At 40.0% G+C, this 25536-nt stretch overlaps 1 protein-coding gene across 1 annotated transcript in view; it reads left to right on the top strand.

The window, feature by feature from the left end:
- Positions 1-25536, top strand: part of MYO10 (myosin X) — a 162705-nt gene that overhangs the window by 51508 nt on the left and 85661 nt on the right. The window contains exon 3 of the mRNA XM_035318850.1: positions 16665-16823. Within this exon, the coding sequence (XP_035174741.1) occupies positions 16665-16823 (159 nt within the window). The remainder of the gene's footprint in view (positions 1-16664; positions 16824-25536) is intronic.

The following is a 25536-nucleotide window of genomic DNA, read 5'->3' as shown; positions in this document are numbered from 1 at the left end:
CACATGGGTGAGATGAGAGCAGGGGAGAAATAGCTTTGATTATGTTAGGTAAATATTCTCGGGGTAACATGACATTTGCAAGGGCTCTGAGTAGCTAAGCTAAATGGTTATTAAAAGCATTCTTTTTTTATTTTTCAAATCTGACTTTGAAAAAATCCTCCTTTAAAACAAACAGTTGCTTGTTTGCTCTACTGCAGTAGGTAAGGGCAAATACACCCATCAGCTCCTAACTTATGTGAATAGAAACACTCAGAGCAACAGGTTGTGTTTTTTCTTCTACATCCCTTGCAGCAGCAGTTGTTCTCCTTTTTCTTGCCTTGAACGAGTAAAATTAAAGAAGAAATTTTTGCTTATCTTGCATTCCACCAGAAATCATGAACAACAGTGAAAACATGAACAACTTTGACCATTTGAAACTTGCAGTGGATTCTAGCTTTTAGAGGAATAGGACTGGCATGTAGCAACACAAGCAGTCTGTGCTCCCTCCAGTGCCTGCAGTGCGTTTGCCTTGGAGTCCAACAGGGCTCTCCAGGGCTTATTTACCATCAGTTCAGCTCCTAACTAGGTGGACATGCTGTTATATTCCCTACTCTCTGAGCCTCCTTCACGTTAAGGGCTACACACTATAAATGTCTGTAATAAGAGTAAATAGTTTGTATGCTAGCAAGAAGACTGCACCCTTGACAAGATCGTGCATGTAATAAGCTAAGCCTGTTCTGGGAGGTGAGAGGGGTGGCATCTTTAAGGGAAGAGAGCATTGAATTTGATATGGGAAAAGAGAGCCTTTCCTCACTTGCAGGAGAGCTTTTCCTGTTGATCTCTAATGCTGAGTTTTGAGATCTGATGTTTATCAGAAAGCACAGTAGAACAACCCGGTTTGAATAGTTGAGATTATCCTGGCAGAGTAAGTGGTCCAATTTTTATCTTTCTGCTTTCTTTAAAACATTCTTAGTAACATGCTGGGGTATATTCACCAAATTTTCTGTTAAACTTGTATCTAGCACTTACTTTAAATGATGTAGACAGGCTTTTAGAGCTTCACGTGCTTGAGGTTTGTTGAGACAAATTAAAAAAACAAACAGCAGTATCCTTACAAGGAAAGAAAAAAAATATTGTGTATTTTTCTTTGTAGCAAAAGGCTGGATTTTTCTTTTTAGGAATACTAACAGTATTTATGTGTAAAGCTACCAAGTAATCCTCGGAATATGGGACATCTTTCTTGTCTCCTTCATAATTCTGGCACAACTAACACAGAAGTACTACCCTTATGGTGGAAGGGAGGAGATGCTATGAATTGCCCTTTGCTTGTTTCATGTGAACCAACTGTCAATGAGCTTTTCAAACATACACATACATGCAATCTGGTACATAAAATTAAAAAAAAAGTCACAACAGGCTAGCTATGAGATACCAAATTACCCATGTTGTAATAAGTGCACCACCTTCATATGTGTAAAATTTGCTCTTTTGCTTCATTCAAGGCAGAAAGTTCATAGTTCAAATGTAAGCCAACCATTTTATATGCTGATTTTATGGGAGTGACTTAGAGAACAGTCTGTCAAATGTTTACAGCCACAAGCAACTTATTTTCCTTATCTGTATATAACTCATGTTCTCATGTATGTCAAAGCACTACCTATGTCATAAAATAAGACTTATGACACTACTTGAAAATTTATTGCATCTTTTGACCACTCTGCCCATACTTGAATGACTGAGTTCTAGCTGTACCATTTACTTAGTACTTTCTCTTTTTTTTTTCATCTTAAAGGTTTCATATTTTAATAGGCACGGGCTCTTCACAAGTGCAATGAAAAGAGATTCTTACTTGCATACAAGGAAAATTACAGGAAATTAACAGTAATACAGGAAATACAGTAATACAGAAAAATAACAGTAATACCTGCAGTAATCTCTTGAAGTTGTAGTGAGTCTAAGAAAGACAGAAGAAAAGCTTTTTTTAAACTGTTTTGTGAATCTCTTAAGGCTCTTTGGGCCTGTTACACTCTTGTTCCATTTAATGGAAACGAGCTTTACAGACAAAAGAATACATACATATGTACATATATATATATATATATATATATATTTACCAAAGCAGACACATTAAAGTACAGTAATGTTTTCATATTTGTACTTCAGTATCTCCAAGACACATTTCACTCTTAGTGCCAAGACACTGTAAAACTTCATAGCAAAAAAATTAGCTATTGTCCTAAGAAACTTCCAAAGAAAGAGCTCACTCTGACATACCTAGGAAAGTATACAGTATATGAGTAATAGTCAAATTTATCAGCATATATTTGTGAGAACTTAAGTAATTAGTGCCCCACTGCCTAATCAGTCTGACTAATGCTCCTATTAAGTGAAAATTATGCAATGATGGTGGTGGATGCTTGTAACTAAGTGGTGCTTGTCTTGTTTCCAGTCAAAAGATTTTGTACTTCAAGATGAGTATGCATTCATGTCCAGTGCAGTATTTTATAACCAGTGAAAGTTGCATGTGGACTTGTAGTTCAGATAAATACACAAAAATCTAAAAATTTCTGAGTCTACGCATTTCAAGCCTGCCACTCCTCATTTCTTCACCTTTTCAAAAAAAAAAATGTAACATGGCTTTTTAATATATATTTATTAGATTGTTGTTGTTGTCTTATTCCACCACTTCCCTATCTCTTGCCCATGATTTCATGATGATTGACCATTGTGAAATATTGAGCTGGTTTTGTTGATCTGAAGCCAGAGCTGCCCTTGAAAACAGGAGGTCTGGAAGTCTTCAGCTGCGTAGTGTATGTTGGGAGGGACACATGCTACATACGAAACACAAACAAGCAACTGGGCAAAAAAAAAGGAGTCCCATGAGGAAAATCTGCAGAGCTGGTAAATGAGCTGCCAGTAGCAGCTCCCTGACGGGTGGGGGGTGATGCGATCCTGGCTCGTGGGGGCCAGTCGGCCTCTCAGGGCATGGGTGGAGGTTTCACACTCATAACAAACAGCCGGCTCTCTGCTGGCAGAAGAAGCACACGGCTTTGTTTCACGCTTGTCCAAACCTGTTTGGGCCTCTCCTGCAGCAGGGTTTCTTCCTGCTGTAGCTTCTGGGGGGGGAGCGGAGGGCCAGCCCTCACCCTGCGATTTAATGCGGTCAGGTGTCACCACTGTGGCTCCCATGGCAGCCTAACCCAACAGGAGGTGTTGGTGGGTGCCGTGCCGCAGGGGCATCGTGCCTGACTGACAGAGGCAAGCACCAGAGGCAAGCCCTGGGTGTCCTGGAGCCCTCACCTTTGCTTTGCACCACGCCTCACGGAGAGACGCGGTGGTTTTTATGAGCACGTCAGGGTGGAAGGAGGCCCAGCCACGGCGGGCTGATGTGAGCAGTGCTGCTGGCTGACCTGTAGTCCCAGAGAACAGCCTAAGGGCAAAATGAGTTCTTCAGGGCTTTAGAATAAGTTGTCTTTGGGCTTATTTTTGAAAGTAACTTTATGCAGAGATATGATGATGAAACCTTCGCGAATAGTTAAGCTATCAGAACATACTGTACAAAACTTCCTGCTTGCTGTTTCAGTTACTCCTGCTTCTCACCCCCTTCCCCCAGCCTTCCCCCGTCCCCTGCTGTCCCTGCCAGGTGGGCTGAATGGATCCCCAGCCCCCGGGATCGGCAGGCACTGTGCCATGGACACCATCACCCCATCCCCTGCCCATGCAGAGGCTTTCACTGAGGCCCTGCTGGCAGCGTATGTATGGGCATAGCCCCTCCAGAGGGATTATTGCCCAAGGATCGTTTCAGAGCATTAAATGCATGTTTGGGCAGCCATCTCTGCAGCATATTGCACACTGGTTGGTTCCCCTCCAACCCATGGAAGTGTCTACTTCTTAATTTCTAGATTGGAGCTGCAAATATGATATATAGCCATCTTCTGGGAGAAACAGGAGTGGGATATGCTACAAGTTTGGATAGGAAATTCAGGGAGGTACGATATAGCTGTACCTAACTACAGAGCTGGCACTGCGGACCTGGGTGTCGCGATTCATAGTGTCCCTGATGTCTGGGAAGTCTGGTTGACTGTGGTGCAGAGCTGAAGCTGAGCTGCTTCTCTTCACCTCAGCGGTGCTGTGGCAAAGCCAGTGAACCCTTCCACTGTGCTGCATGAAGGCTTCTTCCACAAGTACATCCTTGTCCCTTTGTGGAGCTGTCGCTGGCCTTATTGCTGGGCAATGGGGGGTGGGCAGTGAAGCCAAGTCAACAATCGATCCCACTCTGGATCCATACAGGGACTACCATGTGTCTCTGAACTGCCCATGCTGGCATCCTGATTCATGCACTGCATTTGGAGGACACTACTGTCACTGAATGGAACCATGTGAGATTCATCTCCATTGTGGACTATGCACTATGGTTAAAACATCTTCTGTTTTTAAAACATAGGCTGTGCTGTTCTCACCACTGCTTATACAGGTTTCACGTGCTATGCCAATGGCATTAGCCAACTCTGTGGATAAACTACCTGCACCTGCTTTCTGATTTGCCATTACTTTCATGCATGGGCATCATAAGCATTGATATGCCACTGAAAGGTCAGATCACTAATACTATTATCAAGAATTTTTTTTTAATAGTTGGGACACACGCTTGGGTGGAGTGAACTATGCTGTTGTGGGACCCAGAGCTAATTTGGGTAGGTTGAAACCTTTGGAGACCTGCTAAGTGTTGGTCTCTTGCTGCATACCCTGTAATTAATTACCTCTGTGTCAGAACAGGACCTGTAGCAAAGGAGGCAGACAGGTCACTCCTTCCCTGTGTTGTCTAAGGGCATCTTCCAGTTACTTTCAGCCAGGGATGGAAAAAAAACAACTGATTGTTGTTTAGTTGAATTAATGAATATAGCAGCGGAGGGAGTGGCCTTGCTGTGTTCTCCTCAGGTAGCTCCTTCCTGAAAGGCTGATGAATTCTTTTGAGATGAGTATTCATGATAAAAGTTAACTTGGAAATAGCATAGCTTTGTGAACAAGGCTACTGTAGAAACTGCACTGTATGCTTAGGTTCAGGGGAAATGCCACATTTTACATTCATCTACCTGTAATTCTGCTTTGAACATTTTCCATTATGTATTGTGTGTCATCAGTTTTGTATTTGCTTTCATAGATATAAGTCCTTAGGAGCTTATTGTATTCAGGGTTTGAACTCCTCCCGTTTCAACCTCCACATCCCCACATGTAAGTTAAAGTTACACACTTACCTTATTCGGGAAAGGGAATTAAATTGAAAGCTACCTCTTTAAAGCAATCCTTCAAAAAAGAAGCTTTGGGCTGTGAATAAAATACGCCCTTGGCTCTGTAGCTAGCAGAATAACTGTGTCAAAACCTCACACCACAGGCAACCTGTAAGAACAACAGGTAAACACTGCCTTAATGAAAAGCCTCTCTGTTCTTTAAGAAAAAAAAATAAAAAAAGAGAGAGTGAGAGAGATTGATAATGAAGCTGGGGTTTGCGTGGCATTTGGATCATTTGATACCCAGTTCCTGTTTCCAGGGATAGCAACAGTAAGCACTGGCAGGGGCATGAATGGGAGCAGAGTACAAGTTGCCAGTAAAGTGGGCTTTTTGGCTTGTCTGTTCAAGGCCATTGGTGATGTTATAGAAAAAGCTTAAAAGTTAGCTTTAAAAAAAATGTAGAAGGGGACTCTGGATTTTATTATCTGTTAAAATGAATTGATCGTGCTTCAGTTTGGATTTACATTTTCAGAATCCCTGCAAGCTCATGCAGAGCTTTGTACCAGTCCTTCATATTCTAAATTATTTTTGTCATAACATAAACACACACATACACACACACACAAAAAACCCAAAACCTTAAAACTGTTTTTTTAAACAATCAAAAATAACACTAGACTCCTGTCTGCATTTCACCACAGTGGGATCAAATGGTTTTGAAAATTAGTCCCTCAAAGATGATTTCAGAGCTCTACCAATTTACTGTCATGTTAACCTTTTGCCTCTGCTGCTTCTCAGGAAACCTGTCAACACAGAAAGACAGCTTTTAAATGAAGAAGGGAAAATAATACTGAAACAGACAGCTTAATGTTGTGAACAAAAAGTCATTTGATTAAGTAGAGTTTTAAATTTAATCATATATTGTTGCTGTGAGATGTGCAATATTTGTAGTAGGAGAAAGCAAGCCAAGATTTGGAGAAATTAGAATAAAATGGAAACCTACTTAATTTACAAGAGTGTTATAGTTAATGCTGTTGGGAGATCTGAAAGTTAAAGTTGCATGTATATGAACTTCTTCTATGCATGTGCAAGTTGTGAAATCTTTAATTCACAAAAATTCACTAAAAAATTACAACGCAGTAGACATTTTTTGCCTTGAGTGCTGGAATCAGGAAAAACATCTGTGTTTTATTGCTTTGAATTATTTTATTTGACTGTTCTAGGACATTGCACATAATGTTTATTTTCCTGTTTTATTAGGAGCTGTACTTCATTGTTTGTGAACACTTGTGCATTACCTCTTTTCGTGTTCCTTAATGTTAGGTCCTTGCTTAGATGTTGGCCGCACTGAAGAGCAGTCAGTTAACTGAGAGCTTGCTTTACCTCTTGCTGCGAGCACCCGAGTCCATCAGGTGTTGTCCCTTTCCTGCAAGAAGGGTGAGAGAGAGGCCACCAGCGTCAGCTGGAGCAGAGGATGCTGCAAGAAAGTTTTTTTTCTTTTCTTTTCTTTTTTTTTTTAATTGCTGATGCTATAGTAGGTTCTATTTTTGTTGTTTGTTTTCTCCTGAGCATGTTGGTCTGCTTCTTTGCTGTCTGGGACAGCAAAGCCAAGTGAGCTATGTGAGCAGGCAAATTGGATGGTGGTGGTTGGGGTGCCACGACAGCCCTGTTCCTGGAGGAATTGTCCATGCAAACCCCACACATCATCCTCCATCACCATCCTGCTGTGGTGAGGGTGAGGGAAGGTCCCTGCAGCATTTGGGCTCCATCTGTACCAACAGGTCAGTTCATGTGGACCGAGAAGTGGAGAGGAAGGTAGAGAGGAGTGAGGCCAAACAGTTCATGTAGACATTGCTCTGGTTTTGTTCTTTACCCCAGAGGGCCTCATCAGGCTGTAACCTTCTTCAGTTGAGCGTTCGTCCAGGATAAGGCTTGCTTTGCAAGAAAGGCACCTTGGAGCTCAAGCTTCCTTGTAAATGTTGCCTCTGATTTTATTACTGCAGCACTGCACAAAGACTGTTCATGTTGTAGACTCATAGGCAGTCCAGTCAGCTTCCTGTAGTTTTTTTCTTCTTATTTAGAAAGAAAAAAAAAAAAAAAAGGACTTACTTACTGAGATTAATTGCTGTGTGCCTCAAAAAAGCTGGTGTAATTTGCAGCCTGCTTATTGAACAGAGTTGTTCCAGTTCTTGATAGCAGGGCATTTTATTCAAATTCTCTCTTTGTTCATTCAGTTGCAAATAATCATTGTTTATCTTGTATGAATCATTGAATAAATATGAATTTAAAATTGGGAGTTTCACACAAGCTCTAACTGATGTTGACAGTCAAGCTAATGCTTTCAGTGCCTCGCATTGTCTGTAAAAGCACTTTCTATTGTGTGGCAAATGATGGATAAAGGATGAGGGGGATTTTGGTGGTGGTGGTGGTTTGGGGTGGGTTTTTCTATTTTTTGAATATTTTGGTCCCCTCAGAGGGGGAAACATGAGTTTTCACCCCCTTGTCCTTGGAGCTGGTTAAGGCAGCACGCGCTGGAAGCAAGGGCGGTATTGCTGTTAGGTCTGTTTTCTGGGTGCTGCTAACAGTGGGATGCTCTTGTAGTGCTGACTCCAGGGGACCCTTTGGGGTGTCCATGCCTAGATGAATGGCAGAGGCTGGTCTGGACCTTCCTTAATTCTGCTGGTAGGTTCTTGGATCTGCTCTTTGCTTCATGTCACAGCGCCCTGAAGCTCGAAGGCCTCTTCCATGACTTGCGACGCCTTCGGAGCTGGGTTCTGTTCAGGCCCTGTGGTTGACCTGCTGTCTGGCAGAGAGCCGAAGGCTCATCTGGCAGTCTTCTGCCCCCTGCCCTTGGACTGTATTTTTTTGGTTATGCGTTCTGGGAAAGCCTGGGCAGCTGCAATTCTTCCAGTTCTTGTTTCACAAACAGAAAGGGGGGTACTTTTCCATGGCTGAGCAAGTGCTGGTGATGTGCCAGGAATGTTTCAGGTTTTCTGCAGCACCATGGTCACAGTATTTATAGGTGGGTGGACTTATTAAAAATAAGCTTTGTGGAGTCTTCAGGTGCGGAGAACTGTAGGTTATACAAGGTCACTTGCAAGAAAAATTAAAGGTGCACTCTTTTTCTAGTATGAATTAGCATGGACTGCCTAGAGGCTTACTATAGTATAATCTAGGTAAAAATGATGTGTTTAATTTGAATTAAATTTCTTTATTGTCTGTGTAGGCAAGCTCAATTGAAGGGTCATAAGCACTGAACCTGTAATTGAAAGCTTGTTCGTACTTGATGATAGAGCTTGTCTGCAAACGGAAACAGCTCGGCGTGTGGAATAAACTGCCTTGAAGTAACCCTCACAGAATAGGCATTAGGTGGGAAGTCTTGATCAGACAAGCTTATTGACGTTGGTCAATGTGTAGGGAAAGAACAAAGAGGTGTGATTTAGCAGGTTTGCTGGGCTCTGCTGCAGTGCCTGCTGGGCTCACCCACCTGACAGGGAGCTTCTCCAACGCTGTTGGAGTTGAGAAGCAACAAGTGTTGCTTCTGTGAAAATGCCGAAGGTTTAATAGCAGTGCTGTTCAGGGAAGGTGATACAAGCCGTCGCCGGTGCTGTAGCTGGCAGAGGTTAGTGGGAGAGGTGGGGAGAGGCAGCGGGGCAGCCTGCCAGCACGTGAACCTGGGGGGTCGCTGCTGTCCCAGGTGGCTCAGACAAGTCTGGGGAGTGGTAGGGAAGGGAGATGGAGGGAAAGGGTTAGAGAGGAGTTGAGTTGAGGAGGAGGAACAGAGCCTAAAACCTGTGGAACTGAGGTGAGCAGGGGGTAAAAGCAAACTAGAGGATTATAAAGAACTGAGTTTGGTACATCCAGTGACAAGCAGAGTGGGCATCCAGCCATTTACCCTTGGAGGTCACAGCCATTTACCCTTGGAGGTCTAACGGGGAAGGGAAGATGGGGGGGGAGGGGGGTGATTCCCGGTGTAGGTGGGGAGAAATTAAGTAAAACAGGGAGGGGGGGAAAGAAGCTGATTCTCAGTGATGTGTGTATGGGATATTTGCCTGAAGAAAAGCATCAGTAAATGCCTTACATAAGGTTACTTAATTTTCCTCCATCGTTAATTTTCCTCCATCGTTTAATAAATAATAAACCTCATTGTGGCTTTTTTTTTTTTCCTTTGAAAAAGATTATATTATATTGCATCAAAGCAAGCCTTGGGCCATGGTACATCTTGTTGCCTGCAAGATTGTTTTGGGACAATGGGATAGATGTCTAAGGTTAGCTGTTACAGAGAAACAGTAAATTATCGGACAGAAGCATTACTTGGGTCACATTGTTGTCATACTAACCATAGAATTTAAAATGTTGGATTTTAATCTGCTTTACATTTGATCTTAAATTGCTTTTGATTTATAAGACGGCCTCCTTGTCCTCTATTTAAAATACCCATTTAGACAGTAGATTGCTCCAGGAAAAAAAGTAAACTATTAGATTTTTATTTTTGTTTTTAATCTCTGGATCCTTGGGCTTTTAATGATTTTATTTTTTTGTCTCCCTGGAATGCTGCATTCCACAGTTCGTAATGTGAGCTCAAGGCCTCTTGTTTCTACTTGGAGTCATGTATAATAGAGAGATCTTGCAAGATTTATTGCATTCTTTCAACTTCTAAACACGAGGCAAACACAAATGATGATCCTCAGTAAGGACCAACAGCAGAGAATGGAAAAAAAAAGCTGATATTTTTAAGTGGATGTTTCTGTGTACAGTGACTGTGAGCAAAAAGATGCTGTAGAAAACGGAAGGCACTGCTGTCTTAAACATGTGAGCCAAGCCCACTGGAGTTTCTGTTGAGTCGTGGGGATCCTCACTGGCATCTCCACAGCAGTTGGGATTAACCTTGTAAAAAGCAGCCATAGGCAAGCCCCCTGGACGACAAGAGGAAGTCTGTTGGTTTTAGGTTTTGGGTGACAGTTAACTTTCTTTTGTTGTCTGTGGGCTGACCAAACACTGTAGTAGTTGATTTGCAAATGTCATAGGCAGTGTAAGTTTTGTTGTTTTGTATTTTTTACAGTTTGTCATCTGAGAGACTGTCTTACATCTGTATAATACCTCTTCACATTCACCTTCCCCATCTTGCTGAATTTTATGCTTAAGCTCCTATACTTTTCCTAATCCCTCTGGCTACGTGGATTCAAACAACTTAATTTAAACTGAGAGTGTGACAAGACTTTGATATTTCTGTTTTCCATGTACAAATACCTGTCTTACCTTCTGGGCTGACCAAAAGTTTTCTTAACCTGGAAGAGGGCAGCAGAGGGAGGTTGGTTGCTCCTTTTCTGTTACCAATACAAAAAAAAAAAAAGCCCCTGTGGATTTACTGTGGCAGTGCAGGTGGTGGGGAAGTGCTAAATTGTGTAGACACCGATAGGCTCTGTGTTATCAGTACTTGGTGTTACTCAGGAGCCTGCACTCACTGCCGTGTGAGGCCGCCCTCGTGTCTGCTGGGAGGGATCAGGCTCCTCTGCTGGTGGGGCTGGGGCCAAAAGCTGGGCATCCTCAGCCAGGCAGGGGACCAGGTGTAGTGATGCTGCTTGTGTTTGTTTGATGGAGGTTAAAGCCTTCATTATTTTTATTTTTATTTATTTCCATGAAGAGTTGAGCTATGTTTTCGTTTTTTAAAACAATGAAAATAACTGGGGAAGGGTGGGAGAGAACTGAGCCTGTATGGGTTGGGAATTGTGTTTGGGAGGGATGAGGGCTCAGGTCACTGTGTAAAAGAGGCTGTTTCAAAATGCTCCCAAAATGTAAAATTTCCCGTAGATAATCTTGCATTGTTCTCAGAGAGCAGATTCTGTAAATGATCTAGCTTGGGTCAGGGCTTCCGAGGTGCAGACAGGCTCATTTCTGCCTTGAAATAGAAATCTCACAAAAATCTCTCTAAAATGATGAAGATTCTCTCATAACTTAAAGACCGGTTTATTGATTAGGAAATTCTTAGCAGACTTTCAGCATTCCTCCCATCCAGTATTGTTCATCAGCATCAATATAAACACTCAGCACCTTGTGAAAAACACCCTGAGAGATTTGATTGTGTGCTGGCTGTGTACAGACTGGGAAGCCTGAGTGTAGTTTGTAGCTTTTGCAAGAAAAGATGATTGTGTGTTTTTTGATGCGCCTTACCTAAGCACTTAATTCAGCATCATCCTACATTCACTTGACTCAGCTGTTGTGAAATCCCTTGATACTGCTTAATGACCTTATTCAAGCAGGGATTTTTGTCACTTGGCATCATGTCATGAAATGATAGAGTGAGAGAGAAAGCATGTGTGCTCCTGTCAGTGAGGGCCTGCTCTGGTTCCTTCCTGGTGTTAATAAATCATATTACAAATTAAATTACATTTTAACAAAAGATTTTTATTAGATTTTGAGCTTAGGGCTGATTGTAAGTGCAAAAAATTAATTAGGTATTGTTTTGTGGTGTCCCCCTTCAGTGGCATACTGGGAAAACTTCTTATCTTTTTCTCATGCCAGATTACTTGCACAGGATAAAAATATATTTTTCAACATAAAGAAGTGATAAATATCAAGGTGTTCATGATGGTTTTCTTTCTCATTTATAAGCATCATTGAAATTAATTTAATGGCCATCAGGTGCCTCATTCTCCTGATTTGTTGATTTTTTTTTTCTTTATTTGCTGTAATTCTCCAGTAAGCTTGTGGGTAGATTTAAGAGAGTATATTCATGTAAAATAAATACGAAGATACAGACTTACCTAATAAATGCTTGCGCATCGCAGAGTACAGTATTGCATTGCTGATGCAGCAGTATTTATGAATAGGGTACAGTATTTATGAGTAGGCAAAATTACGTATTTATTTAATGAAACCATCATTTTCGTTATATGTTGTTGTCTTAACATGTGATGTGCGAGCTGTCAGCTCTCTAGATAGTCCTGTACAAAATGGCTTACACCAAGGATTCCACCGTTTTGGATCAAAACTTTTCACATGACTTGAACCACAAAAAACTCCTTCACCTAGGGCTTGTCTACAGAGTCTCACCTTTAACCTTGGTGTGTGCTGTTGGAAGTTCTGCAGCTTCCTACAGTGCGTTAGAGAGTGTCGTACCACTGTCTTCTGCAAAGAGGAGGTGCCTGGGGGATCAGGATGGTGTTGCAGAGGGCGGTGTGGGAACCTTTCTGGTATGCATGCTTGTGTCTTTGGGTGTTTGTGTGCTGCTGAGGATTTCCTTCTAACTTCTTTCCTTGGCCCTACTTGCAAGGCTGATGTTCTCATTGTGAGACAGCAAGTTTTTTTTTTTTTTTTTTTTTTTGTTTCTACTTGTTGTTCTCTGGGTAATACTTTTGGAAGTGTGAGTGCAATTCCCACTCCCAGTATGTGGGACCTGACATTGTATCTTAGATCTGACAAGTGCTACACATAGCATCATTGTGGAGCAGGTGGACCTTGACACTACTCTGGGTATGTCCTTGTCACAGCAAGACTGATGATTTTTACCCAGTTCCAAAGAAAATAGATTTCAACTAGTAATCCTGGTGATTTCTAAACAGGCACGAATCAGAACATAGGGACATATCATCAAAGCTTTCAAACAGGCTTTCAAAACTAGTTGTTTTGTTTTCACACTTTGAATGTGACCCTATTTTTAATGTTCATTCAAATATTATTGTTCTCACTTGACTGCCTATTCAATCTATTTTATTTTATTTTTTTCCACTAGAGAAAGAAACCTGACTCAGTAGCCTGTGATTTCTTTCAGTCACACTTACCTTCTTCAAGGCTGATACTAAATAGTGTTCCTCTAGCCCTCAGGAGTGGTTCTCCTTTCAGCAAGCTGTTAATATTTGGCCATGTGATAGCTATAGTTTACATTATTTTAGAGCCCTGGAACACCTGTTACAGTGTTTTTTTCTGTGTCATCCTGGGGCCCTGGATGGGCCCATTCGTCCCTTGGGTTTTCAGGTGGCATCCTGAAAGAATTAGAGTCCTTCTTTGGAGTGTTCATCACAGCAGTAGTAAGGCATGGTAAGGACAGTTGGGCGGCTCTGAAGTGTTGTTCTCCTTTTCCCGTTGAGATACTCTTTACTATTGTTTAGCTGGATTCACTATTTTGTCTCGTATTTCTTGAGTTTCTTCCTTCTGTTGCTGTTCTTTGCGCTGCTCCCTCCTATCTCAACCTCTAATTTTCACTCCCATGGTAACTTCGAGAGCTCTCATTTTCCATGCTGTCTTAGGGTTTAATTTATAGTTTTCCATGTATTCAGCATGTTTGTTATCTTGGTCCATTTATATATCTAGAGAGGAAAGAAGTGAATTTTTGCTGAATTCTCATTTAGGTTCGTCTTAAATCTCATTCCAAGTTTCCTGCATGCTTTACTTGACCTTCCACAAATGCTGGCAAGATCTTGAGGATGGATGCTCCTGTGCTCTGCCAATGGGCTCTTCGTAAAGTTTAGGAGCCTACTTGGTCATCTTCCTTTTCTGCATGCTGACCCTGTAGAGTGGCTCTCAATTGCTATTTCCTGAGGATTTCATCTGCTGTAATATTTCACAATGTGACCTTTTAATCAGTAACAATAAAGTTCAAGGCAGCTTTTTCACGTACTTATTGTAATAAAGGTGTGAATCAAGATGGGAAAAAAAAAAAAAAAAAAGCAGGCCTTACAGGGCTCAAGCAGCAGGGCTACCAAAACCCCCTTTGAAGTAGATTAATCCTATGCATGTGATACTGCTGCCTTGCCTACCGGCTCTGATCTTGCTAGAAGACTTTGGTGAAATTTTACAGTGGAGCTGGAAAATCTTTAGGGTACAGCGGCAGTGGGGAAGAGACCCTTCTTCCTTCTGGTCTGGGTGACGGCCACTATGACCAGCCAGTTTTCTAGTGGGTTAAAAAATATCTCTGAGTCAGCTCACAGAGACATTTCCTCATCCAAACAAGAAGACAATGTGTGGAAGAGCTGCAAGTAGGAGAAAGACCAATGTGAGCAAGAGAAAATAGTGTTTTTCAGTGACAAAGATGAATCTGTAAAGACCATCATCCATAGTTCTGCAACTCATAGGTCAATTGTCATGTTATTTTTTCTAAGTGCATTTTTATTAATTCTTTATGTTAATAATTTTGCTTAGTGATGAATGGTGTACTCCGTATACCCTATTAATCTGTACATCACATAGCAAAGAACAGAAATCTCAAATACAAATATTGTCCTCCTAGAAATGATGTTTCATTTCTTTTTCCTGTACGCATGACTTAGACTCACAAGTCATGCCATCCCCTTTTCGTTTTGAGTTCTCTTACTGAGTATATCTTTCTGATTTAATTCTGTGCTGGTATGTGCCTGTTAGGTTGCTTACTTTTCTCAGATTTGCTCTGCTTAAATCCTCCCCCTCCCCATATTTCAGCTTTAAGATATTATTTGTTCTGCAGGATAACCTTTGTTTTTCACCATGGTTCTTCCAACTTGGAGCTGCAGTTTGTTACTCTTGAAATGTAATTATCTCTAATTCCAAATTGCTCTTTATGGTTAGTCTTGAGACTGCTAACATTTTTTTAGCTCCAAAGTTTTGCAGTCAATTGATTCTCTTCACAATTTGTTCGGTCTTGTAGATAATCTAAACCGCCTGCCCCTGCATCATATAAAAGTTGCTATTTTCTCTGTCCTGGCCAACACCGGCCATGTACAAATGCTTGTCTTGTCACCTTGACAGTTGTTCACCACAAAATACTTCTTAGATCTCTAGATGTCTGTCTTTGCCTGCAGATAGGGGTTGTGTTTTGGATCCTCTGAATCTTAAGGAACTTTTTCTTATGGTTTGTATGTCCCGTTGCTGTTCACGTTGCCTTCCAGCATTTGTTAGAAATTCATTCCCTACATCTTTTTTTCTTTTTTTCCTCCCAGCCTTTCCCCAGTATACTTTCTCATGGTCTGAATGACAGCTCTAACTGTTCTTTGGTCTGTGCCAACATATGGTACGTTCAGGCTGGGATATGATCTTAATAAACAGATTTCATCAGGCAATTCTCCGCAGTCAGCTGGTGGGTTATCCTATACAAAGCTTCAGTGTGAAGTCTGTTCTGTGTTCCTCCTGTTGCTTCTTCAATGTCTTTCTCACTTGTCTCAGCAAGACAGACAAAATTGTGCAGCAGCGAGTCGCAGGAATCTTTTTTCCTAAAGGACATTCTGTGATGATATTGCTATCCTTGTTCCAGTCTTTCATTAGCAGGAGCATACATATGTTTGTATTTGGAAAAATCTTTGGGTTTTCTTTTCATTAGCAGAACTGTTCTCTTCCACGCTGCTGCGTAATCCCCAGCCTCCACGGGCAGTCCTGTGGTGCTCAGGAAAAACTGGTCTGCTGCTTATTCCACTCCGTCAGTCAGTTTTATAAATATTATTTCAAAGGATTTTGAAAGGTGTTTTTTTTTTTTTTTTTTTTTTTTTTTTTTAGTATTTCACATTATTAAAATATTTGCATTATCCCTCTGCTCGACTTTCTTAGATTGCAATGGTGGCGTTAGCAGGGGACTAGTGTTGCCAAAGTAGCATTGGTTACGAGATGCAGACTTATGTCTGTAAGGATGAATTACCAGGATGTAAATTAAAAGGAAATGGCAAGTTGTATTACTTACTAAGCATTTGTTTTATGATCTTTAATGATGTCAGTATTCATAAAAGTTTGTTTCACTAGTTTGGGGATATGTACATCTTCTGAGCGTACTTGTGATAGTTTTACAAAAGATAAATACTCTGGCATAAAACACTTCTACTTAAATTATGAGGTTTTTTTTAGGTCTTTTACTGTCCATTTAGAGCAGGCTTTAGAAATTCATCTTAACAGTTCATTACTTAGAAATTGGTCCATCCATTCATTTTGGAATATCTGCTGCATGATGAACTTAGTTTGCTAATTAGTTTTGGAAGAATGGCCTAACCCAATAGCCATCCTGATCAGGACCTGAAACTGCATGGAAATATTAAGTGGATTTCAGATGCCAGGTACAAACAGCAGTAGCCTGTTCAATCCATAACTTTCATTTGCTGTTTTGCAGTGTAAAACATTTTTCCCCCCAGCAATTTGAGTATGCTAAGTTGACTATAAGGAATGGGGGATTGGGTCGGGGGCGGGAGGTGGTTTTGGATTTGGGGGGAATGATTATTTGCTTCGTTTATATATCTGTCTAAAACTAGATTCCATTTGCCCAGAAAAGACCTTTTAGTCCTCAGTGCATTTTCAGTAAGTGATAATTTCGTATGACCCTTGTGCATGTATTTGAAACTTTAATTATCATGAAAGAAGCCTTAGAAGAAGGTATGAATAGCAGGCTATTATATTTTGCAAGTCTGCATGCTTATGAACTGGATAGAGAGTATGAACTGGTATGAAAGCTTCTTTCTCAGATAAGATAGATAATTATTGATAATTATTTATTTTTACTCTTTCAGGTATTCACTTATAAGCAGAGCACAATCACACACCAAAAAGTAACACCTATGCATCAGACGAGTGCAGAGAGTGTGGAAGACATGGCAGCACTAGTAGATCTTCATGAAGGCTCTATTATGCATAACTTATTCCAGCGATATCAGCAAGATAAAATCTATGTAAGTTTCTTCTAAAATTAAGAAAAATATCCCGAGGGAATGTTTTTGTCTGTGTAACTGCTATGTGTGTTTTGCTGTTCTATGGTATATCTGTTGTGAAGTTCTCCAGTTCTTTGTGTATATGCATGGAGTTGAAGCATGCCTTGTCTAGAGACTTATCAACAACAGTAGAAGGAGAAGGCAGCTCAGGGCTGGCAAGGCAATCCATCGCAAACCTCCAAAAACTGCTAGACTGCATGTCTGTACGCTTCCATTGACAGGGTTGTGCAAAGGATTCTTGTTTTTTCTCTTCTCCTTTAGCCTCTCTGCTCCATGTGTATATGCTGTGTACATCACTGGAAGTGATGTCACAGCCTTTAGACTGCAAATGCCTATTGGAGATCCAAGATCCAATTTTGACCACAATAGCCCTTTTTATTACAATAGAAGGGGGAAGCTATTAGGATCCTGAGGACTGTACCATTAAAGCAGAGGACCTATGCTATTAAATACAGATGGAGTTTGGTGTGTGTGAGAACAGGCAGCTGTTTAGCAGTCTCAAAAACTAGGAGTTAGTCTACATAGAATTCTTCTTCTCAGCTCTGTAATATTTTTTTTTTTTTTTTGTGATTAGATTTACCATCTCTTAAATATGTTTATTAGTCTTGGTCTGAATAGATATTAATATTTCCTGAATCTGGTACTACACTAAATGTGAGAGAGGTACAGGGAATATTAGTTGTTGTTACAGGTTGTGAAATATCACTTTTAAGTTGTTGGGTGGTGGAGGTGATTGTTGTTTTCAATAATACTTACAGAACTTAAATCTTGTTTGAATAATCTTTTATAGACCTTTGATTTGGCCATATACATGCTTTATTCCAAGCTTCATCTATTAAGTTTGGCTTCTTTATTTTTTTTAAACATGAATATGTGTTAATGTAAAAATTTCCCTGTGTTTAGAAATTTCTTTATAATAAAAAGCAAGAAAGGGTACAAGGAAATTCTGTCCTTTGTAATTTACCTTAAAGGGGCTTGAGAATCCCAAATGACACTTAGAAACCTAAATATTGAGGTGGTTCTCTACAAAAGTCTTTATTATATTTTTTTCTCGAACCAAATGAACTATTGTGCCTTACAGAAAAAAAAAAAAAAACAGTAAACAAAAAATAAGCAGCATATGCGAGCAATTGCATGTGCAGGTACTTGGTAAGAGTTTAGTTTTCCACTGATATTATTAGATTAGACATTAACACTTGGTGCAAATCAAAAAAAATTTGATTCCTGAGCAACAACTTGTACTCATGTGGGACGTGGATGTCAACCTTTCCCCCTTTTACAGAGCGTGAGTAAAGGAGGTGATTTCTTGAAGAGGCGAAGAATATCTTTGTTCTGAAGACACGTCTTAGTTTATTTCCTTGCTTGTCAAGACAAGTTTAGGATATTTCGATACTTGGTACTCAGTGTAGTGCAGATTTCTAGACAAACAGGTTTGTGTGCTCTTAGCGATGACAGATCTTCAGTTGCTGCTGAATACTCATTGTCCTTTCAGTTTTGCTAATTCTACTTTTTTGATGCAGCTCACCTGAAAATTGATTGAATAAAGGTGATTGGAATGTAAAAAAAGTGTGTTTTGAAATCCATATGTAAGAGTCTCTGTTGTCTGGTATATGTAACCAGGGATGAGAATGAGAATCATCTTCTTACTCCTCATTGGTATCCCACTCTTGCTATGCCAATGGCAATGCATTAGCAGGACAGGCTTCCAGGAACAGAATCCCTGAGAAAAGCAGATTAAATAGCTTGCATTTTTTGAAAACTTTATAGGTGTATGCATGTGTGTTTTAAGAGGAGGTATTGTTAGATGAAACTGCAAAACAAACAATGTCTTTTCAAGCCAGAATCTCTTAGCTGTAGTGAGCTGTTTAATGATAATTGGTTGTATGGTGTTTTTTTGTTGTTTTGTTTTTTTTTAAGAGAGGCTGAAAGGTGACTTTACCTCTGTTAAACACATACTTGCAGCTGAAGAAATGAGGCTCTTGGTCATTCTTCTTTGGGACTAGACCAGTTCTTGTACAGGACAGTGAAATCCACTGGAATTCATGGCAGGAACAAAAATCTTTCCAGACTGTACTTTTGCTTCTTCTATTCCCTCCCAAAAGTCCTCTGCTGTGGCTAGTAAAAGCTTTGTCAGCGTAGTGTGCACAGTGAGTCTTCTATCTGTCAGCACCTTGGTTGTATCTGTCCCTTGTGCAGTAGGGATAAATCAGGAGGACGTTTCCCACTGCACTTTGAGTTGAGGGGCTAGTCATCCACGTGGAATACTTCTCTCCATTGCTGAATAAAAAAGCAAAATATAATTGCCATGTCCTGGCTTTTAGTTTACAGATGCTTGTCATTGTCTTTGTGTCCATGTTTACTTCAGCTCTGCTCACCTCCTTGCCCACCTCCTGAGTGGAAATGTACTTTTTAGCTTTCTCTGAGTTCTTTGCAGTAGCACGTATTAGTGTGGTTCTTGAGTTTAGCAGCTTTTTTTTTTTTTTTTTTTTTTTTTTTTTTTTTTTTTTCCCGTGGTAATAAGACTGGGAAGCGCCTTTGTACACAAAATGAGGAATGCACTTAATTAGAATATGAGTTCGGGTGCTTATTTTTCTCACAAACTGGGGAAAAATGGTATGAAGTGAAATACACTAAATTGTGGTGTAAAGTATATATAATTTTAGAAATAAAAAAGAAACAATTTAAAAGAAATTCAAACAGTTGCTTTCCCAGGAAGACAATATTTATGCAAGTCTTCCCCTGTTAAGTTGTGTGTTTGTATTTGATGAAGTGTTTATCCAGCGATGAGCACTTCAATAAATATCTTCAGATGTTTGAGTTCAGTTTACTTTTCCTTTACTTAATAACATTTTTGCTTCTCCATCTCACTTAATCATACCCTTATTCCTAAACTTCTATTTCCTAATTAATACTATAGAAGATATTTGCAGTAGATGCCAAAGATTGTCAAACATGTCAGTGACTTTCTTTGCTGCTGTTAACAACTCCAGCTATAAAGGTCAGCATAGGATTTTATGTATTTCTTCCTTTTTAGGGGGGTGGGGGTGCTGGGTGTTTTGATTTGACATACAGACTATGTTCATAGGGTAAATGATGCCTGGCACTGTACTTAATGAGCTGAGGCACCTAGCTGAATCTATGTTGTTAGTGAGATGAATGACAAAAATTGTTCTGATCCATATGCAATCATCCTTTTGTATCAACATCAAATCCATCGACATCTAATTGTGATACTTTGTTTGTATTTCTGTAGAAGAAAAAAGGGCATGTTTTCCATTTTTAGTATGTGAAAAGCATGGGCTGTACATGCCCTTGCTAGATTCCTCAAAGTAGGCTCCTGTCTGACATTTTTTTCAGGTTTCTTGATTAATGCTACTTTTATCTAAAAGCTTGGTTATGGGCTGCCACTGGAAAGGGGCAGGGTCACTATGCCAGTGATGGGATGCTGGAGGGGTTCTTGTTGCTATTCCCTCCCCCATTTTGCTTAAAAGGAACAGCTTGAGATGGGAGGTCCAGCTTTTCAACAAGGTTTAACACCTGTGTTTGAATTCTCGGATTAGCTTGTGTGCCAGGTCGGTGTGTGGAAAAATATAGAAAGGCAAACACCAGTGCTAAAAGTGGAAGGTGCCCACACTGAAAAATGGAGCCTTTTGTGAAGGCAAGTGAGGGATTTCATTGCCTCTGAAGCCAAGCCAGCAATGGGCTCATGATGTGGAGAGGGGAAGTGCTGCGGCAGCTGTTCTTGTCGCCGTTCAAAGAAGACTTGTTCCCAAAGCTGTTGATTCGTGTTTACTTTTAGTTAAATACACATCACGGAGGAGACTGGCTTAGTCTTAGAGAAGACACTGTAAACCACATCGTGTGCGAATTGTAGTACGGGACACACAAATTACAGTGTCCAAACTGGTTGCGGGAGGAGCTGCTGTTCCCTCGTCTCTGTGGCCAGTGGTTAGGTGCTGGTACAGGCAACTGAATTTCAGAAGAGCAGGACGGAGGAGTAGAGAAGAGCTTTTGCTGAGGCAGAGGAGGACTGAAAATAACCACAGTATGCATCATGCACTTCCCTACAGAGGTTCCCATTGCCAAATCGACCTTCATTTGCCTGTGTTCAGGCAACAAACAAGTTCCAAAGCACTTTTTGTTGTTTTTTGTTTTTTTTTTTTTCCTGTTGATTTTAGCTCAGAAGTAGCTTAGTAAGACTTTTTGAAGTGGCACTTCTTTGACAGGCGCCATTTTGTTTAGGCCAGGATTGGGTCTGCGTGCCCAGAGGGGCGTGCTGGGCCCGGCAGCCAGAGGCCTCTCGGAGCAGGGAGATGTGCCTCCAGCTTGTACAGCCGCTTGTACAGTGGCCAGGAGGGTGAGAGAACATAGACTATTTTTGCTCACTTTCAAATTAGGACTGCAGCTTGCCCACCAATAATCATAACCATCTGTTAGGTTTGTGTGTGTCTTTATATATATATATAAAAAAAAACTTCTGTACCAGCCACGTAGACATGTAATGTTGTAGCAGCCACATCCCCATCAGAGGAGGATGGTGGTAATTAGGAGCTCAGTGTTTGTGGCTGGCTTCCTTTGTCTCTTCAGCTGAAGCAACCATCATGGAATGCTCATTTATCTGTACTTAAAATCAATGAATAAATAAATGAATATACCTTTTAAAAATCTATTTGTGCTTATTTGCTTTAGCAGCATATTCAGTTGTAGTTTGTTAAATCATCTAATTATTGCATGTTTATCTCCCTTGAAGTCATAAGGGTTCCCTGAGGGAACTAGTTGTTGTTTGTGCAGTATTAATCAATAACCACTGTCGTGGTGGGTTTTTTCCTCCTAATTCTGTTTGCAGACTGAGACACTTTAGTATACAGGTCAGTTGCTGTCTATGACTTGTTTATCTAGGTTTTTGCATTTATTTATTTTTTTTTTCTGAGTAAAGTAGAACTCATTTCAGAAGCAGTGCAGTTGCGCTGTCAGCAGTGCCATGTCAACAGGAAGCAGATGTCGGTGCGTGTGTTTTACAGGGAAAATCGCAAGGCACGTTGATATCTTGGTTAACTGAACAAAGTATGGAATTTATGGAATCTGAAAGCACTCCTGTTTGGAGTCCTACCACGGACACAAGTTTTAGGTAGAGGCGGACAAACAAAAGAAAATCAGTAAAAGACGGTAGCTCCAAAACATTTCATTAGAAAGACAAAAATTGTCATGATTATTTTCTTAAGCAGAAGAACTTGGAAGCTGTAGAACCTGCAGAAAACTGGACCTTATAAGAATGTGTATCAAGTACCTCTACACCATGCTGGCAGATGAACAGCCTTGGTCTTTGGCCTACCATTATCCGTAATCCAAATAAGTGTGGGCCATTGACAAAAGAAGAACAATGACAATTTAAGCCGCCTGGTAATCTGCACTTCTGTCCCATTTTCACTAATGCTGTCAAGGTAACGAGTAAACTTTGAATAGAGGCCAAAACATTTCCTTGCTTCCACATAAATCTTATTTACTATAAAATGTGTATATATAAATGCTAGTATTGTACATATACATTTAGGCTAAATCCTTACTTATTTCAGTGGCTCTTAGAACCACATTTATTATAGTCTTATCTGCAAGCTATCTGTAATTGCAGTTTTTTCTACATGTACCTGATACTCTAGAGCAGTTCCAAGTAATCAGTTTGCAGGATCTGCTGTGTGGTCACTGAAGAAATTCCTGTTTATTTAATGGCTATACTTTACTGTAAATAAATTTAAAAGTCATGTTGATGAATCTGTGTTTTTTCATACCTTCTGTTAAGGTGCCTCCTATACTAGTGCAGAGAATGGGGATAATTGTCTACACCAGCTCCTTTAGTGGAGGTGCACAAAACAGCTCAGTTGCTAAGATAGCATGAAAAATGTCTATGTATAGCTACTTACCTCTATAATTAGCATGTTATGCTTACATCAGACAGTGTTTTCAAAATGTAGTTCAAAGTGAGTTCCTATCTCCAAGCATTAATTACAGCTTCCATTTCACATCTGTTATTGGAGAGCAGTAGACAAAGATTTATATAAACACAGAAGGCTTTTAACTGGAAATTTAGTGTAATCTATTTCTGGTGATCACTATTTCTAAAAGATGGTCAGTTAAATAGATCAAGATTTGTCTTTAAAGACCAATTACTGTTATTTTATTATTATTTTTTTTAATCCATATTAGAGGAAGAATATAGCTGTAACGATATGAGTAAAGTAAACAAATGCCATTGGTTGGTTAACCAACTTATCTTCTTTTTTAATTGCTCTTTACTGCTGAACTTCTGACACTGCTAATAATAAGAATAAAAAGTTTACCTGAACTCACTACTGAAAACATCAGGGATTTTTTAAGGTGTGTATACTCAGATATTAGGAAATCTTGTGGTCTGAGATGTTGTGGTCAACATAATAAAAAAGGAGTTGCTCAGAAAGGTCTTTGTGGTTGAGTAAGCTAGCACGTATTCAATGGCTACACAAACAATTTGATTTTAGGTAAATTTCTGTTACAGTTTGTAGTAGGTTAGGTTCTTCTTGATAACCTTCTGTGTGTATGGTGCAATAGGGATATTACTGGCCGTCATCAACAGACTCTGTCAGTGAAGGAGGTGAGGAGGAGGAAGACAAAGATCTGTTAAAACAACAAAAATCTTGCATTTTGCCTGCTCTGTACCACTATTTTTCTTTCCATTTGGCTAACTGGTAAAAGAATAAATGATGCATGAAGGGTCAACAGGGTAAATTCCTGTTGATTTCCATGAGTTTTGAATGAGAACTGAGCCTTTTGTAATGAAAACTACAAAGTAGAAATCTGTCATCTTGTACAGACTTTAGCATTGGTGATGGTATTGCTAAAGTTTTCTTAGATTTGAAGGATTGCTTCTTGCATTGGTTTCTCCACACCTTCATTGAATGTCACTGGTAACAATGTGAGCTGAGAATAACAGAAAGTAGACCAACTTGAAGATTTTTTTTTTTTACCAATTGGATTGTAAATGGTGCTGGATACTTTTGCATGTACCTTTGTATTGCTTGCAGGTAAGGTTGGTCTCCTTTCTTCAAGGTCTGTTTGCTCTCAAACATCTACAAAGGAGGGCAGGAATTTAAACTGAAACTTAAGCCACTTGTCTGTCACTGGGACGTGTTTTGTTAATTGGGCTTTGACTGTAAAGTGAGCTGCACAAAATTTACTGCTTGTGCTACACAGACCAAATGCCTTATTCCAGCAGTTTAGAACTAGAAAGGCTATAGACAAGCATTTTAAGTTAAAAATGTTATAGTTGGTGTCTACCTGCTTACGTGGACAGTTCATAGTGAGACTGTTGCTTTCATTTGAAAAGATGTAATCCATTTCTCACAAGCAGTTTAAACTATTTCCTTTTGATGTCTGTCAACATTTCTTTTCAAATGCCAGTGGGATCTAGACATTCCCTTCAGCAGATTTTTGGCTGCTAATACAGTTTGCCATCTTAGTGCGGATTTGTAGACCTATGGCTACTTGACTGTAGTTCAGTGCCATCCAACAAATAACCTGGAATTGGCTTCATTTCGGTTACTCAGGCTTTTGGTTTCTATTTTCATGCTCTGTTAAAGCATAATTTCTGTTCTTGCTACTTGCCTCCTGAAAGAGCATTTTTTGTAGAAGTTTTGTAGAACTTCCATGCCTAAAGCATGGAAGTTTCAAAAATCTGGGTATCAGTACAGAATATACTTGCAGGCAGAAAAAATCAGATCTCCAAAGCTTTATATTAAAATTATTTCTCCTGAGTTCTGGAGACACTGATTTTGGTGATATCATTGACTAGAGTTTTTGTTTTCATTTGCATGTGTTTTCTCTGAAAAGCCCCTTTATCTTAGCAAGATTATTGATGGGAAAGAAGAACTTTTTTTTTCTTCCCTTGAGGGCTAATTAGACCTTCAGACAGCTTTGAAAAAGTCATTTGAGCGTCATGCAATAACAAAGCAGGAAGAAGAACCAATGTGTGGCCACAGGCCATCTGAAACAAAGAGTCATGGGGTCTCCACTCTTTGTGGAGCTTTTTCTGATTTGAGCTAGTGTTCTCCTCATTAGAGCCAAACTGTGAAATTAAGCAAACCTACAGTCACATTCTGTATTGCTGCACATGAAAATGTCAAAAAATCAATGTCTCATCCTGATTGATCACATTGTTGTTGTTTTTTGTTTGTTTTAATTCAGGAGGTCACCTCCTCTCTTCACTTGGCCATGGAAGAGATTCTTCCATAAGAAGTAGATGTTTTATATAAACAGTCTAGGCAGTAGATTGCTGAAGATCATTATCCTGACATCCAGTAGACACATCTGCTAAATGGTAGAGATTCTCTTCTATTAGTCAGCAAAGAACAAGGAGGCTTGGTCCTTCTTATACTGAGGAGAAAAATTACTAGAAACTGGTGAATTTCTTAAATCAGGAAAGATGTCCATCTTTATCAATATTATGGTCTTTTACATCAGAATACTTTTTACTTTGGCTGTAACAACCCTTTTGTATCAGTTTTTCATTATATTAATTTCACATTACCCACCTGGCTTTTGTCTTTTCTAGTTTTAAGGTATGGGTTTTTGCTTCTTTGACCCTTTGAATATTCTTGGGCACTTCTTTGATGCCAGTTTGTCTTGTACCCTCCAGAAAAAGCCA

This window comes from Oxyura jamaicensis, chromosome 2, assembly GCF_011077185.1.
Source record: "Oxyura jamaicensis isolate SHBP4307 breed ruddy duck chromosome 2, BPBGC_Ojam_1.0, whole genome shotgun sequence".
Taxonomy (NCBI): Eukaryota; Metazoa; Chordata; class Aves; order Anseriformes; family Anatidae; genus Oxyura; species Oxyura jamaicensis.
The sequence above is the reverse complement of the archived record's forward strand: the minus strand, read 5'-3'. Positions and strand labels throughout refer to the sequence as shown.